The sequence below is a fragment of the Dromaius novaehollandiae genome, chromosome 12, assembly GCF_036370855.1.
Source record: "Dromaius novaehollandiae isolate bDroNov1 chromosome 12, bDroNov1.hap1, whole genome shotgun sequence".
NCBI classification, from domain to species: Eukaryota; Metazoa; Chordata; class Aves; order Casuariiformes; family Dromaiidae; genus Dromaius; species Dromaius novaehollandiae.
Window position 1 is genome coordinate 19,781,623 of NC_088109.1, and position 13,584 is coordinate 19,795,206.

At 43.9% G+C, this 13,584-nt stretch overlaps 1 protein-coding gene across 5 annotated transcripts in view; it reads left to right on the forward strand.

Annotated features, from left to right (window-relative positions):
- The first annotated feature begins 274 nt into the window (after nucleotides 1–274).
- The window catches only part of LOC112989794 (monocarboxylate transporter 2-like), a 45,307-nt gene continuing 31,997 nt past the window's right edge, over nucleotides 275–13,584 (forward strand). The window contains exons 1-4 of one of the 5 annotated variants that reach the window (XM_026111157.2): nucleotides 624–709; nucleotides 3,287–3,334; nucleotides 4,998–5,164; nucleotides 5,505–5,728. In XM_026111157.2, coding sequence (XP_025966942.2) covers nucleotides 5,512–5,728 — 217 coding nt within the window. In that variant the 5' untranslated portion in view covers nucleotides 624–709; nucleotides 3,287–3,334; nucleotides 4,998–5,164; nucleotides 5,505–5,511. Of the gene's footprint in view, nucleotides 391–623; nucleotides 710–3,286; nucleotides 3,335–4,997; nucleotides 5,165–5,504; nucleotides 5,729–13,584 lie in introns of those variants that run through there. The other 4 variants (XM_026111148.2, XM_064519175.1, XM_026111173.2 and 1 more) reach the window with 4 other exon arrangements.

Genomic DNA, 13,584 nt, shown 5'->3' on the forward strand with positions numbered 1-13,584 from the left:
CAGGATGAAATTTACCCCCCGCTGCATGTTGCCCTGGCCTATGAATCTCTTTCTTTATTCTTGAGTGATCAAAATAAGTCTGACGCAGGATTTAGGTGACCCAGAGGTCTCATGCTGACCTACTGCATGGGAGGGAGTTTCAGCCAGGAGGTTCAAATGGCCACAGCAGGACTGGCACAGACAGGGGTGCTCTGTATGCGAGTTCCCCCAGGGGAGAGTGGGAACAGAGCCTGGAGAAAAGTGACTTGGAGAAAGACTAAGTTAATATGTACAGAGAGAGAGGATGGAAGGAAAAGAGATGGCTAACAATTTATTAACATCCGTAGAGGTGCGAGAGAAGCCGGCACTGGGAGCACAGTAAATGGGGAGTTTGCCCTGAACTTGTTCCTGGTGAGTGAAGGAGGGTCCTTGTTCATGAAGGGTCGGTGAATTTGGGATCCTGCTGCCTGTTGGTATGTTTGCCTGTGACTCGAGGGGTATGGTGGGAGCAGGGGGGTGTTGTAAGTACGAGAGAGGTCTTGTAGCTGAGGATGCAGCCTCTGATCTCAACCTTTGATCTCGGCTGAATCTGGGGCGGGGGAAGAGTTTAGCACAAGGCTTTAAAAGCCAAGGAGGTCACTGCCAGGGGAGCCAGCGAGCAGAGTGCAGCAAGGAGGGGAGTCAGCAAGGAGGGGAGCCCTGCTGAGGAAAGCAGCCGTGTTGAATGGTGGTTAGTGAATTCGTATGTCTGGTGCTTGGTGGCTTGTTTGACTAGAGGGGAATTTAGCACCAGGGAGTCTCTGGATCAACAGGTGAAGCTGCATTAGACTTGGTTTTGATTTATCATAGTGCTTAAACTATAATATTATAGTCTAAGAATAATCCCAAACTGACTTCGCTTACAAAAAGGGAGGACAGTAGTTGTACACACTGGTTCCAAAAGGAAAAATTAAGGAGACAAGCAGGTAACGTCAATTGGACTGAGACCTAAGGGACTTGATTATGCAGGAGACCTGGCTTTTTTTTTTAACATTGAAGTTGCTGATAGCAGCCTCGGCCAGTTTCCTAAGTCAAAGGGCAAAATAGCAGCTGAAGAAGCTCCAGAGGTGACTGACTGAATAACCATCTGTAAAGAGCTAACAGGAATACAGCAGGAAGCCTACAGGGAATGGTGGATGGAGGGATGGGAAGTGCAGACAATGTAAAACCTCACAAAAAGGAGCTAGGCATAAAGTGAGGAAGACTGTAGGTGAACCCAAGTTGGACCATGCTATGGCTATATGAAAAACAACAGTCGGGATGTTCCTCATTTACATGATAGAAGGAAACTAAAGAAAGAAGTAGGACTTTCAGTGCACTCTGGGTAAAGCAAAGATAAAACCCCTCGAGGATAGGATGCGATGGGATGATTCTCAAAGAACTAACAAACAAAATTCCACGCGTAGCGTGACTGGAGCGGCTGTGGCCGGTAGTGGAAGGGGAAATGCCCCGCGAGAGCGGCCTTGGACCCTCCTCGGTGCTGACCTGCCCACAAACAGTGGTGCATGACAAAAAGGAGGGGAGACTGAATGTGTTGCATTACTGGCTGTTCACAGCCCAGGCTACTAAACCCTGTTAAAATAATCCCTGAAGTCACTGTTTTATTCTCCCAGATTAGCCACTGCAGACCTTGTTTTACTGTCAGGAAAGTGAGAGATAACTTGTGGGGGGGTTTTTTAAGTATACGCTACATTCTCATTAAGTTCAGTTCCTCCCTTTCACTTTCTATATTATGTAAGAGTTAGACTTGATATATAAAAGCTGGACAATGAAGCACATACCACAGTCTGATTTTATTCAAATGTCTTCACGATAAATCTTCTGTTAAACAGAAAATGAATTTAAATTAACAAATATATTCATAATGTTAGACTTTTAAAGGCGTTGTACAATTAGTCATACACTTTTACAAGCAGAATGAATTGGCTGTAATAAAAAATAACCTTTCTTGTTAATTCTTGAAAATGTCTGAAGTTCACACTCACCCTTTTTAAAGGACTCCTAAGAAAAAGGCTTGAATTTGAGGATTTTGAGAATTTTTGCATGTCCTAAATTTTGATAGACTGTGAGTACCCAACATACAATGTTAAATAAGAAAACATGGGGTACCCAACATAATGTTGAATAAGAAAACATGCCCTGACTATGCTCACCCGTGAATTGATTTTTATTTTGCCTAACTTCAGAGCCTTTAAGATATGTCAATATTTGTGGGAGCTGGGTATTCTAAACAATATTTGAATAACTTAAATTGAGTAGAGTTACCATAAATGAAAGAAATACCCAGTGCAATGAAATGCATATTCGATAATAGTAAAATCTCTTGAAAGTCTTGTCAATGGACAGTCATTTCAGCGCTGCCACTATTACTCTTTAACATGGATTTCCTTCTAAAATCCCTACAGTAACAAAATATAATTAAAATAATTTTAAAAGACAATTCACAGTTATTCTTCCTATGGAAAAACTTAGGTGATGGATAATTGATTCTGCATCAGAATAACTTGTTCCATTTTCTCTGGATCCCCCAGTGAGAAAATAATGTTGCATTAATTTTTATAGGACCATTTTGTTCCTTAAAGTCAGAACAGGAGAAACTCTGCGAGTGCCATCTTCCTTGCTACTGAAATGATAATTCAGCATAAGAAAATAACCTCTTGGTTTAACAGGATGCTTCTTATTTATGGTTTTGTTATTGTTTGTTTTTAAGACCTTTTAGTTGGTCTTGTTTTGATATAGCAATGAAATCTCAAAATCCAACAAGTAACAACCCTAGATGTTACCCAGGTAGAAATCAGAGGTTTTTCAAGACTGGATTTCTTAAATATCACCATTTATAGTCTGTTTCCTCCAGTTATGATCAGGTGTGGCTCATTTGCTTTGGACATTAAATGCACAGCTGTGCATTTAGTTTTTTCTTTTTCTTGTTGCCTTGTAGAAGACAGCTGAGTAGCTCTGATCTGTGCATTTGCTTGAGGTACCTATGTGAAGCATGCAACAGCTCTTGGCCATTGCTGTTTCAGTGCATACCAGACGGGTATGCTAGCTGGAGCACTGGTGAGGCTTTGGTGTGGCTACACTGCTTCTGCCCCAGACTTGCTGGCAGGTGGCCAGATCAAAACACAGGCAGTACTCATGTCTGTTTGGACTTGCCTATGTAGACATTCCCACAATAACCCTAGACAAGCAATAGAATAAAGTGGCTTCAATTCTAAGGATAATTAGAGGGGAAGAAAGGACTTCTACCATGCCTTTCTTTATCTTCCAGTGATGATCCTGGACTATAACTGGTAATGAATCCTCACGTGGGCCTCAGGTAAGCAAAACCTGTAGCCACATGTGCAAGGCATAATCCTTGCTTGCTTTCTAGACTGGAATAGACCACAAGTCCGTCTTGCCTACAGCAGCTGGTAGTAGATGCTAGGGAGAAGGGTGAGAACAGGACTGGTATGTGGTGATTTTTCTGCAGCATAACCTCTTGCCCTCTGCAGACCCCCAGAACCGGAGGAGATGCCTTTGCAACACTGAACATGTGCTTACTGTAAATTCCATTAAATGAAACGTAATTGGAGCTGAACAGTCTCAGCTGCTAATCAAAAGGACAGTGAGGAAAGGTTACGATGAGGAAAAGCAACAATTTTCTTCTGAGGATCTGAAACTGTCAGATCATTGGTGGAGGTCTGGTGAAGAGTACTTCTTAATTCATCCCCATATTTCCTGCTGGATCTGGAAATCTTGTTCAAAGACAGTGTCGTGTTCTTTGCTCAGGGCTGCGTTCCCTTCCACAGCCTTTGGCTGCCACAGACATGAATAAACTTGGGTTAGACAGCAGGTTAACAACGAGAAGAAGGAGGCTCTGGATCAGCATCTTAATGAGAGGATCAGGGAATAAACTGTTTTGGAGGTTGTAGGGTTTGGGAACTGGATCTCGATATATTTCTCTATCATTCTTGAACCCTTTCTCAGCTCCTTATCTTAATGCTGTGTGTCCAGTTCACAGTCTGAGGCTGTCCCAGGATGATACTAAGGCTGGAGAAGACTGTCTACACCATATGTGCACCAATTGTCCACACGCAATTCTCTGTAGGCATTTGGGGAGCTTGAGGCCTGTAGTGTAAGGGCCCTATTTTGGTGTTAGCACTTAGCAGCAGTGAAAATTGAGGAAAGAAAGCGTAGCTTGATTTCAGGAGCATGTTTGTAGGCATGTTCTTGGCTATTCCGATAGTGTCCTCCTACTTGCAGCTTAAATCCAAACAGCATCTCTCAAGTGGTGATGGACTCTCAGATAGACACACTTACACTTCTTTTCACACAAATTACACTATTTTCCCTGAGGGTTTTTCTTTGCCAGATAAAGGTCCCTCTCTCCCTAGTCAACTGACTACGACCTCTGAGGTTCAACAAAAATGTGTCCAACCGATGCATGGGGCCTGCTTCTTCCCCTCACTTCTGATGATGTCCTTCCCTATCAACTTCTATTGCTTCCCGGTTTGCAATAGATAAAGGCAATAAACCACCTTTTATCCACAGACACGGTTGCAACCTGTGTCTCTCCCCTCCCCCCAGCACCCTTGGCTGTGGAAACTACTCCTCTCTCATCCTGTTTAAAGTCTTGACCTTGAGAGGAGCCTTGTGCATTATCTCCTGAGAGGCATATAGGGTTTTTTTCTTTTTACCCTTATTTTATTTTAATGGCCAGAGAGTATGGGAAGAATGCAAATGAGTGAATGCCCTCTTTGATCTGTGTTGCTCCTGAACATAATCTGCTAACCTGGCAAGAGCCAGGCACAAGTGGAATTGCTGCCCCTTAGTAGGAAGCAATCTCAGCCAGAAATTGCAAGAAATTGCTAGAAGTTTGCTTGTAAGTTCAGTGGAAGTGAGCTGCCGAGAGAACCTCATCCCTGTGCAGAACTGGGGATCTGGACATACTTTTGGGACCGATTGCCTGCTGCTTATGTAATAGGAATTATTCTTTTAAGCAGGGATAACCTGAAATCATGAGGCTTTTCCACCCACATCTGAAAAATACACAATGAAGCGTTTGCCCTAAAAACGGCAAAACCTTGGCTTCTCGCCCTCTCCAGAGGGACAGACTGAGTGACTGTGAGACTGTGACAAGAACACCTTCCAGAAGCCAGCTTCTGCGGTAAGACACTGAGCTACAAGCTGAATGTGTGAGAGAAAAGCAAACGGAGGTATTAACCTGACTTCTGAATGAGGTCTGTCCCTGTAATACAGGAGCCATGGGAGTATTTTGAGGGTACCTCAAGATGTTTTAAAATACAGGTGGAAGGTCTGGCCTGGGTAATTGGAGAGGGAAGGGTGATTTTCCTTTTGTAGGATTTGCACAATAAAACCATTAACAGCCAGGAAAAGCCACGGTTCCAAGAGTGAGTGACTCTTTGTACATTTAAATTATTTTATTAAGCTTTAAAATGATGCCTGACTACATGTGATATGCATGTGTTTTTTGCTCTGAAATCTAGATTGACCATGTCTCATCAAGTACCTTCAGATCTGGGCTATGTACCCCCTGATGGTGGATGGGGATGGGCAGTGGTGTTTGGAGCTTCCATCTCGGTTGGATTTGCATACACCTTTCCTAAAGCTTTCACAATCTACTTTAAAGAGCTCCAGGCTGTTTACAGCATCTCCTACAGCCAGATTGCTTGGATAACTTCCATCATGTGTGCTACCACCTACGGAGGAGGTAAGTGAAGCAAAACCATATCTCTCTTTAAATCAGAGAAGGAAAGAGCTCTACGCCGAAAGTAGAAAAGAGGAAATTATTGGAAAGATCTAACTGCAGATTTGGCTTTCTGTTTTCTGATGATACACGTTGGCACACTAGAGAAAATCAGTATTGCTAAGTATTTTATTGACAATATATATGATGTTGATTCTTATTATCTCATTGCAAATCTTGCTGTGTTTGGGGTAGAGGCTTGGCCCTCTTGATTATTTGAATCTTGGTCAGTTATTTCAGCATATTCAATATTACATCTTTTGCCCAGTTCCCATTCTTGCCTTCCTTTTTGAAACAAAAACATGTTTCTTGTTCTCACGATTGTAGAGAAGATGTTGGAAACTTGAAAAGTTAAGTCCCACTGATCAACAGGCATGGTATTTACATGGTACATGTAAATCTTGAGCAAGTGTGTAAATATGTTTTAAAATGTTCCCTGATTCTATCACTAGAATCTTGCTGCCAGTCATTTATTAAGGGATTGAGTTTTAGTTTTCTTTCTGCAGAATCTTTCTGAAAGCCCAAATGTGTCCACTGATTTCTTCAGGTTAAAAACTGAACTGAATACTCATACCTAATTTTCAAAAATAGGTATTGTGCAAAGCTCATGGGAAAGTATTGCTTGTCCTCGTAATGAAATCATTGATTGGTTATCCTTAAAGGGATGTTTGCCTCAGACATTGATGCCAGGTATTAGCCTGCAACTTTGATCTGAGAAGGTGGTATGTGCATTGCTGTTAATAGTTAGTAGAAGACCATCTTGCTTTTAAGTTCCTGATGCTTTGTCCACTGCTCAAAGATTACTGCTTGGGGTCTTAGCAGAGTCTCAGTTCTTTTTAGCCCATGTTGCAAGGATTAACACTTAAGAACACAAGAAAGGCCACATGGACTCTGATCTGCCTAAGTCAGTATTCTGCCTCAAAAAAGGTCAGTGACACATTCTTAAGGAAAGAGTATTACAAACAAGTCTTATATGGGGGGATCTTCTCCTGTAAATGCCTTAGCCCCCAGGACTGTGCAATTTAGAGACTTCCTTGGGTCAGGTATTACAAGTGTCAGGCATATGCACTGTACAGAAGGTGTGCGTGCTCATCTTATCTACCCTAGGAAATAGTATACAGCAATGAAAGAGGAGTTGTTTTGTGGTCTGCTATGGCAAGGAAGATGGTGAAAGGAGAAAATTTCTGGAAGGCTTACCTTGTACTCAGGACAGTGATACAAGTTGCTCTGTCTGTGCCCTGAGCAATACTTGTGACTTTGCGGACAACCTGCATCTTCACTCTTCTGACAGCTTATGTCTAGTGTTATTGAACATGTGATTCCCAAGATGACTTTGTGTCTTAGAAAGCTGGCAAAGGAGCAAGCAACTTTTTGCTTATTGATTCAAATCCAGCCCTTGTCAAGGGAGAATGAAAGCTCCTGCCGCTAAAGAGCCAGCAGATGGTCTCAACCCATTCCCAGTGGGCAGATACCAATGTTGCTAGCCTGCTGCCACAACTGATGCTAATTGGCATGCTCAGAATTAGGGATGTAAATGACTGAAGAAGTCACAGAGAAGTGGGAGGAAAGAATTGCTTTCCTGCTTGCAGAAGCGGCCTTTTCAGATCTGGCTAGAGTTGATAGGCAGAGCTGGGAGGAGGCTTCAGCAGGCTCTTTGGGCTATGGCCTCTGTAGATAAAAACAGAAAAGTTCATTTCCATAGTCGTTAAATTGTCAGCTCTAATAAGCACCTATTTCACTTTGAAATAATGAACATGTATTCTATGACCGCTGTTTGGCTCTTGTGGTTTCATGTGGAGAACTGAAAAGGGCTAGCAGAGTCTGAGCAAAAGTTCAAAAGAGACTCAGGCTCTGTGTGTGGCTGTTAGAGGGCTGACTTCCAATTTTCAGAGGGCCCTAACAGCCTTCCTGAGGATGTCTGAAACTGAGCACTTAATGTTACAGATGTCTCAAATTGATTGAGATTTCTGACTTTTGTTTTCATATTCTGTGAGCTGGGGTCTTCGACACCCAGATGAAGATATAGAGGAGAATATGGCAAGGGAACTGGTGTGAGTGATCTTGATGGGGGAAGAAGCCATTACTATATAAAGCTTTTGGTTTTCGTTATTGATCTTCCCCCCTTTAAATACTGACTTTTATTAAATCTTGTTGCTGCAGAGCTATCACCATAAGTTATAGCCCAGTGTGCAAGCGTCTGACTCTTCCAGGTGTCAGCACGTAACAAGAGGAGGGGATCAGTGTGGTGAGAATGTCAGTTTAAGTGGGAAAATATGAGATGCTCTCATGGCTGTTAGAAGCAAGATGACTTTTCCTTTTCAGCATTGCATTTGCCATTACACAAACTTTGGGCTTAGAATTCACTATCAATAGAAGGAGCTCTCCTGCTCTGCCTTTCCTGGCACTTTCACAAATGTTTAAGTTTATTGCTGTAAGAACACCTTCAGTCTTTGTGGATCTGTCCTGTGGTGTGGTAACTGTTGCTCCTAGCCTCACTGAGATTTCAAGTCACTGTAGCATCTGGGTTTTAAAAATGGACTACAAAAGAAATAGATCTTGGAAGAAATCTTGGGAAGAGTCCCTGTGTCATGATTATACACTTTTCTAGAATTAAGAAAGATCAATTATTTCCTCTGTTCTTCTGAATGATTAATAATTCTAAACACTTTCCTGTCATGTTCTCATCTTTTAGTTTTTGTTTCTCGTAAGTGATGTTGGCACCTCCATATATCTAAAAGCAGCAGCATGCTAATAGTAATATAAGAAAGAAAGGCAGTAATAACAGATATAGGAGTTTCATCTCGGAGAATAAATATCTAGGAGTGCATAACTAATTGAATACTTGGTTTGATTTTCTTTTCAGCCACACCAGTGTAAACCTAGAGCAATTCTATAGCATCTAGTCAAGCTACACATTGTATTTGAGTGAGCAGGAATGTATCAGCAACGCCCACCAGAGTGGTTTAGGGCATGCTGAGGATCCCATACCACTCCTGAGGAGCAGCACTGGCTCTTATCCTCATTTCATCCCCTATCAACAACCCAGTACAGGTTGCCTCAAATCCTACCTGCCCTTGGAGCAGGCCCCCCAGATTTCTGCAAGGGAAGGGTCATCGTCCTTGCCCAGCTGTATCACCACATGATCAGAGGGGAGAGGTCTGGGCTGGGACCTACTCATGCCTGCTGATTGTTGGATCCATCCAAGGTTTTGCCCTTGGGACTACTTTTAGGCTTATCCCTGAGCTGGCCCTGCAGCATCATGGTGAACATGTTGGTCTCTAGGCTCCCCCAGCAGCTGTTCTGTGCAGCAGTGTGGTTGCAGCCAAGGTGCACCAGAGATGTGTAAGCATGGGGACATGAGCCTTGTGCTGCTCATGCGCAGCTTTGGGGCTGCTCTCTGAGATTATCATCCTGTTCACATCCAGTCAGACTTGTTGTGAGCCAACTGAGGGGAAAAACGAAATCGTGGTTCTTTTCCTCTCCACCTCCTGCCCTTCCTCATTTTTCTTATAAATCATTTTGGAATGGAAGATTTGGCCAGTTTGAGCCACGGGACTGTTTATCAGTCATGCATGAAAAGGCGCAAGCTGAGATGTTAAAATGTAGCTTGTGACATGGCTTCAGTGAGAATTAGGCCTTTAAACCTCAACTTTAGTTTTATAATATTCAGAAATGTTACAGCTAACTGTATATAAAGGAGTCTTTTAGGAAAGTGTGTGTTTCTTTGCACTTGGGTAATAAAAAGAATGGCTCAACAAACTTTGCATGTAGTTTCTGGGTGAAATTTTGGCTGCATTGAAGTCAATGGGCACCTTGCCATAACCTTTAGTGCAGCCAGGGTTTCATCTTTTAGCTGCAAAATTTGATCTGTTGATCTATAGTGCTAGAAGCTTGGAAAATTTCAGCCCCAAACATGCTATTTGGGAAAGGAGGCCGTGAATGGAACAAAATTTTAGAAGTTCTGTGTCTGTAAACAGTCAGTTTCACAGAAGTCTCCAGGAATGGTAAGCGATGAACTGCCCTATAAACATGGCCTAGATAGTAGATGCATTTTTTGAAACCTCTCAAGAGGAGTCATTTCTGTGGCGTTCATGGGGCTCTTCAGCAGCTCAGTCTGCAAACCTGGGATTGCAGCAAGCTTGTGCAAATACCTACACCTGGACCATAAGTCTCTTCCTTTTGATCTTGCAGGACAAAATGGATGTACAGTGTCAAAAGTTCAACAAGCTCTTGAAGAACAATCTCTGTAAGACCTTGAAAGTTAATACTAAAACATCATGCTTGATCTGCTGGACAATGGTCAGCCAGAAGGGCAAAGCAACGAGAAAAATGCAGGCACAAGAGTCCAGCTGAGTTTATCTACAGAAATATTGTGTATTGCATCACTCTGTTAAGGGCGCAGAGAGCCGATTAGCCTTGCAGGTAGTCAGGGATGTTACTCAGCTATCCAGAGTGCACATGATGCACAAGCTAATCTTTTCCTATGTTTGATTCCCCTTTTGTTGTTGCTGCTGTATCCCAGCATCTCACTGAATTTTAAAGGTAATAAAGGAGCTTGCTGGCTTCCTCCATCCACAGGAAGAGTAGCTGGTTGTGTGCAGAGTGGCTACAGACCCTATGCTGCTTTGCCACCCTGCTTTCTTGCAGTGTCTAGCAGCATTACTGGTGATGAGAACTGTGTGGTACCAGCTGAGACTGGCTTCTGCTCAGTGCACCGTTGTGTTAGAAGCAGAGCACAGGCGCTGGATGTATACACAGCAAACAACTGTTCCAGCTCCCAGGGTGTTACAGACCTGGAAGGTTTCTTGGGGGAACTGTCATGAAGAGCAAAAGCCCTCGTGGAATTAGGATCACTTGTTTCTTTGTCAGAATAAAAAAACAAAGGAGGTTTCCAGTTTGCTTTTCCGCTGCACCTACTGCCTCTCTGTAATAGTTTTCTGCAGCCTTATACGATTATCCCTCCAATGTTTTGGACGCTTGGGTGAGATGGGGTTAATTTCTGAGGTCAATACCTGCATTATGTAAGGGCTTGGAGCACTATGATCTGCAAACAGTGGTGTCCCAGAGGCTACTAGTGGGATGGTGACTTCTCCCTTCCCCCTGCCTAGGAGCTTGCTGACGCTTGGTTCGGGCTCAGCCAATACCACACAGTGCCAGCTTTTGCTGTTTTGGGGTTGGAATCCCTCTTCATGGCACGCATGTGCAATCTCTTATCTATCAAACATCGGTAATGTTTTATGAGATCTGAAGCTCTCCATCTTGTTGTCAACTGTTATTCAGACAGCCCCGAGGCAGCTGATCCCTTTTCTATCCTATTGACAACTACTGGAGAGTTTCTTTGTGGCAGGACAGCCTTGGAGATCAGCTGGAGAAAGAGGCGATCTTCTGGATCCAGCTGTGCCACGCTGCTTAGTGCTGTGCGTGTGCAGAGCTGCTGGAGAGGCTGCTTGTTTTTGGACCCTTCAGTCACAATGCTTTGGAGTAGTTTTAATAGTCTAAACTATAGGTCTTTGCTAACCTGGTTCCTTTTGACTGAAATGAGTAAGGAAACTCTTGTACGAATATTTCCGTCGGAAGCCGCAGGATAACCATGCGCTCAGTGTCAAACCCCGGGCGTGAGCTGCAGTCTCCTCCGTGGCATGGCTGAATCCCAAGCAAGGGTGTACATCCACTGCCTGGGAGCCTTCCCCCTGTTTGCAAGCTGTGGGCTGATGGAGATCAGCTAAATTAACCTAGGGAACCAAATGTAGTAAAGAAGAGCAATAAGCAAACAGGTGTGGGAGACCTAGTGGGCATCTCGTGGAGTATGTGTTGGGGTGGCTCGAGGCAGGGGCAAACACTGACCTTGGGAACAGCTCCAAGGATTTAGCTGGTTGCTGCCTTTCCAGTATGTTGCTATCCTTGTATAAGACCGTGTGAAAGTAATTATTTTAAGTAAAATTGGACTTCTTCCTGCTTTGTTTCAAAGTATCTTAGGGTCACAGTTAGGCTAAACTGCAGTAAATCACCTCTAATTTGGAAAAGGTTGGTGCAGGTAGTTTGCAGTGGCTCTAAGTTGGCAGAAAGCAGCCTAAAGGTGCTCTGGGGTGGACAGTGCAGCTGCCTTGTCATGATCAGTATTCCTGTTGGGATCAGCTAGTCCGTAATGGGCGTTAGGGATCCCCAGCGTGGTAATGGTGTGACAGAGTTTGTGTCTGTGGACGTGTGCACGGTCCACAGGTTGTGGACTTCCCATCTTTAACTGGGAAGAAAAGTCAGTGTTTCATTTATTTGTGTATTTTTACTTCAGAATAAGAACAGCTAGGTAAGGTAAACCAGTGTAAGCAGGGATATAGTACTAATTTTACTTCGACAACAGCCTTTCTTCACTGCGTGTTTACTGAAAGCAAAAAAGTATGCATTCATTATCCTGCGGTAAAACCTCACAGCAAGGAAAACAAGGCTTGAGTCTGGGATTAGAGAACCGCAGGGCGGGAACCAAGAGGTTTCCCTCTGCATGGTGTCCTGCAGTGAAGAGTCCCCTTTACTTGTGCTACAAATGAAGCAGTGACTTGCTCTGCTCTGGCTAATGTGTAATTGCACCTTCAACACAACCTTCTACCCCAGCTGTTTGTTTGCCTGTGTTTGTGTGCATAATTCAAAATGCCACCAGCCTCTGCATTCAGCGATGTTTGGAAAAACTCAGTATTCGTGCTTATTTCTAATCATTTAGGGCTTGGTACCGCCGCACATCTGCCAGCAAAGTTAATAGCTAAATTCTCTGCACATCTCTGAGTACTTCAACCATGTTGTTTTTCCCTTTTTTTACAGTCATTTTCCAAATATAACAGAGCAAGGTCCTACTGGGATTAAAATGTAAATGAGAGTAAGATGCACTAGCAAAGGAATAATTTGCTTCAATTCCCTGGTGAAAACATTCCAGTTATAAGATTTAAATTAATTGTAGCCATCACTTCACCATCACAAATGTTTCTGTTTGGGCTATTGATTAAAATTCTGCAACAGGGGAGAAACAGAAGAAGTGATGTCACTGCTAGGTTTGTTTTATGAGCTACAGGAAAGCAGCATCTCCAGCAGCGTTGCTTCATGCACCTGGCCGGTTTCGTGGCATGGACGCAGGGCTGGAGCCATTTCAGAGCTTCGCTGGCTCCAGAGCGAGTTATTTCATGCTGTACGAATTCCTCTGCCAGCCTGGCCTCCGCACTGCTATTAATACTGGGGCTTAGCAAAAAAACAAGTTTGACATTTCATAACTTTCTGGTTTGGCCTCTCCTTGACCCCCATGTAAAACGTTATTTGGCGGAAAGCAGAGCTGCGAGCCTCTGCGGTGTCCTGTGCCGATTTCGGTCATGCAGCGCGGAGGATCCCTGGACCTTGTGCATGGCATCGCTCTCTGCCGGGTGTGCGCGGAAATGAGGACTTGCCAAAATGGCCATGGGCACGTTAGGGGATGGGGATCTGCTGTGCTTGACCTGTCTGATCTTCCCAGAGGACCTCAGCGTGGCACCTGGTCACGCTCGTGGTCTGCTCCTGCCTCCCTTCCTGCTGCCCCCCAAAACACCGCGGCCATGCAGAGCACATTAGGCTTCCTTTAATTAAAACCTCTAGCACGAAAATATTAGTGGTAAATCCCTGAGTGCTGGAGGTCTTGTGGCTAAACACGAAGGAATGTGTTTTGTATTAGCCCAGTCACGCTCAGCGGCGAGGAAACTCGGTCTCAGCGCGGAGAGGATAAGGCTAATTCTGCCCTCGCTGCCGAGGGGAACTGTTGATACGTCTTCAGGCTCACATTTCACGATTGCAGCTGTTTTGGGTCTAGA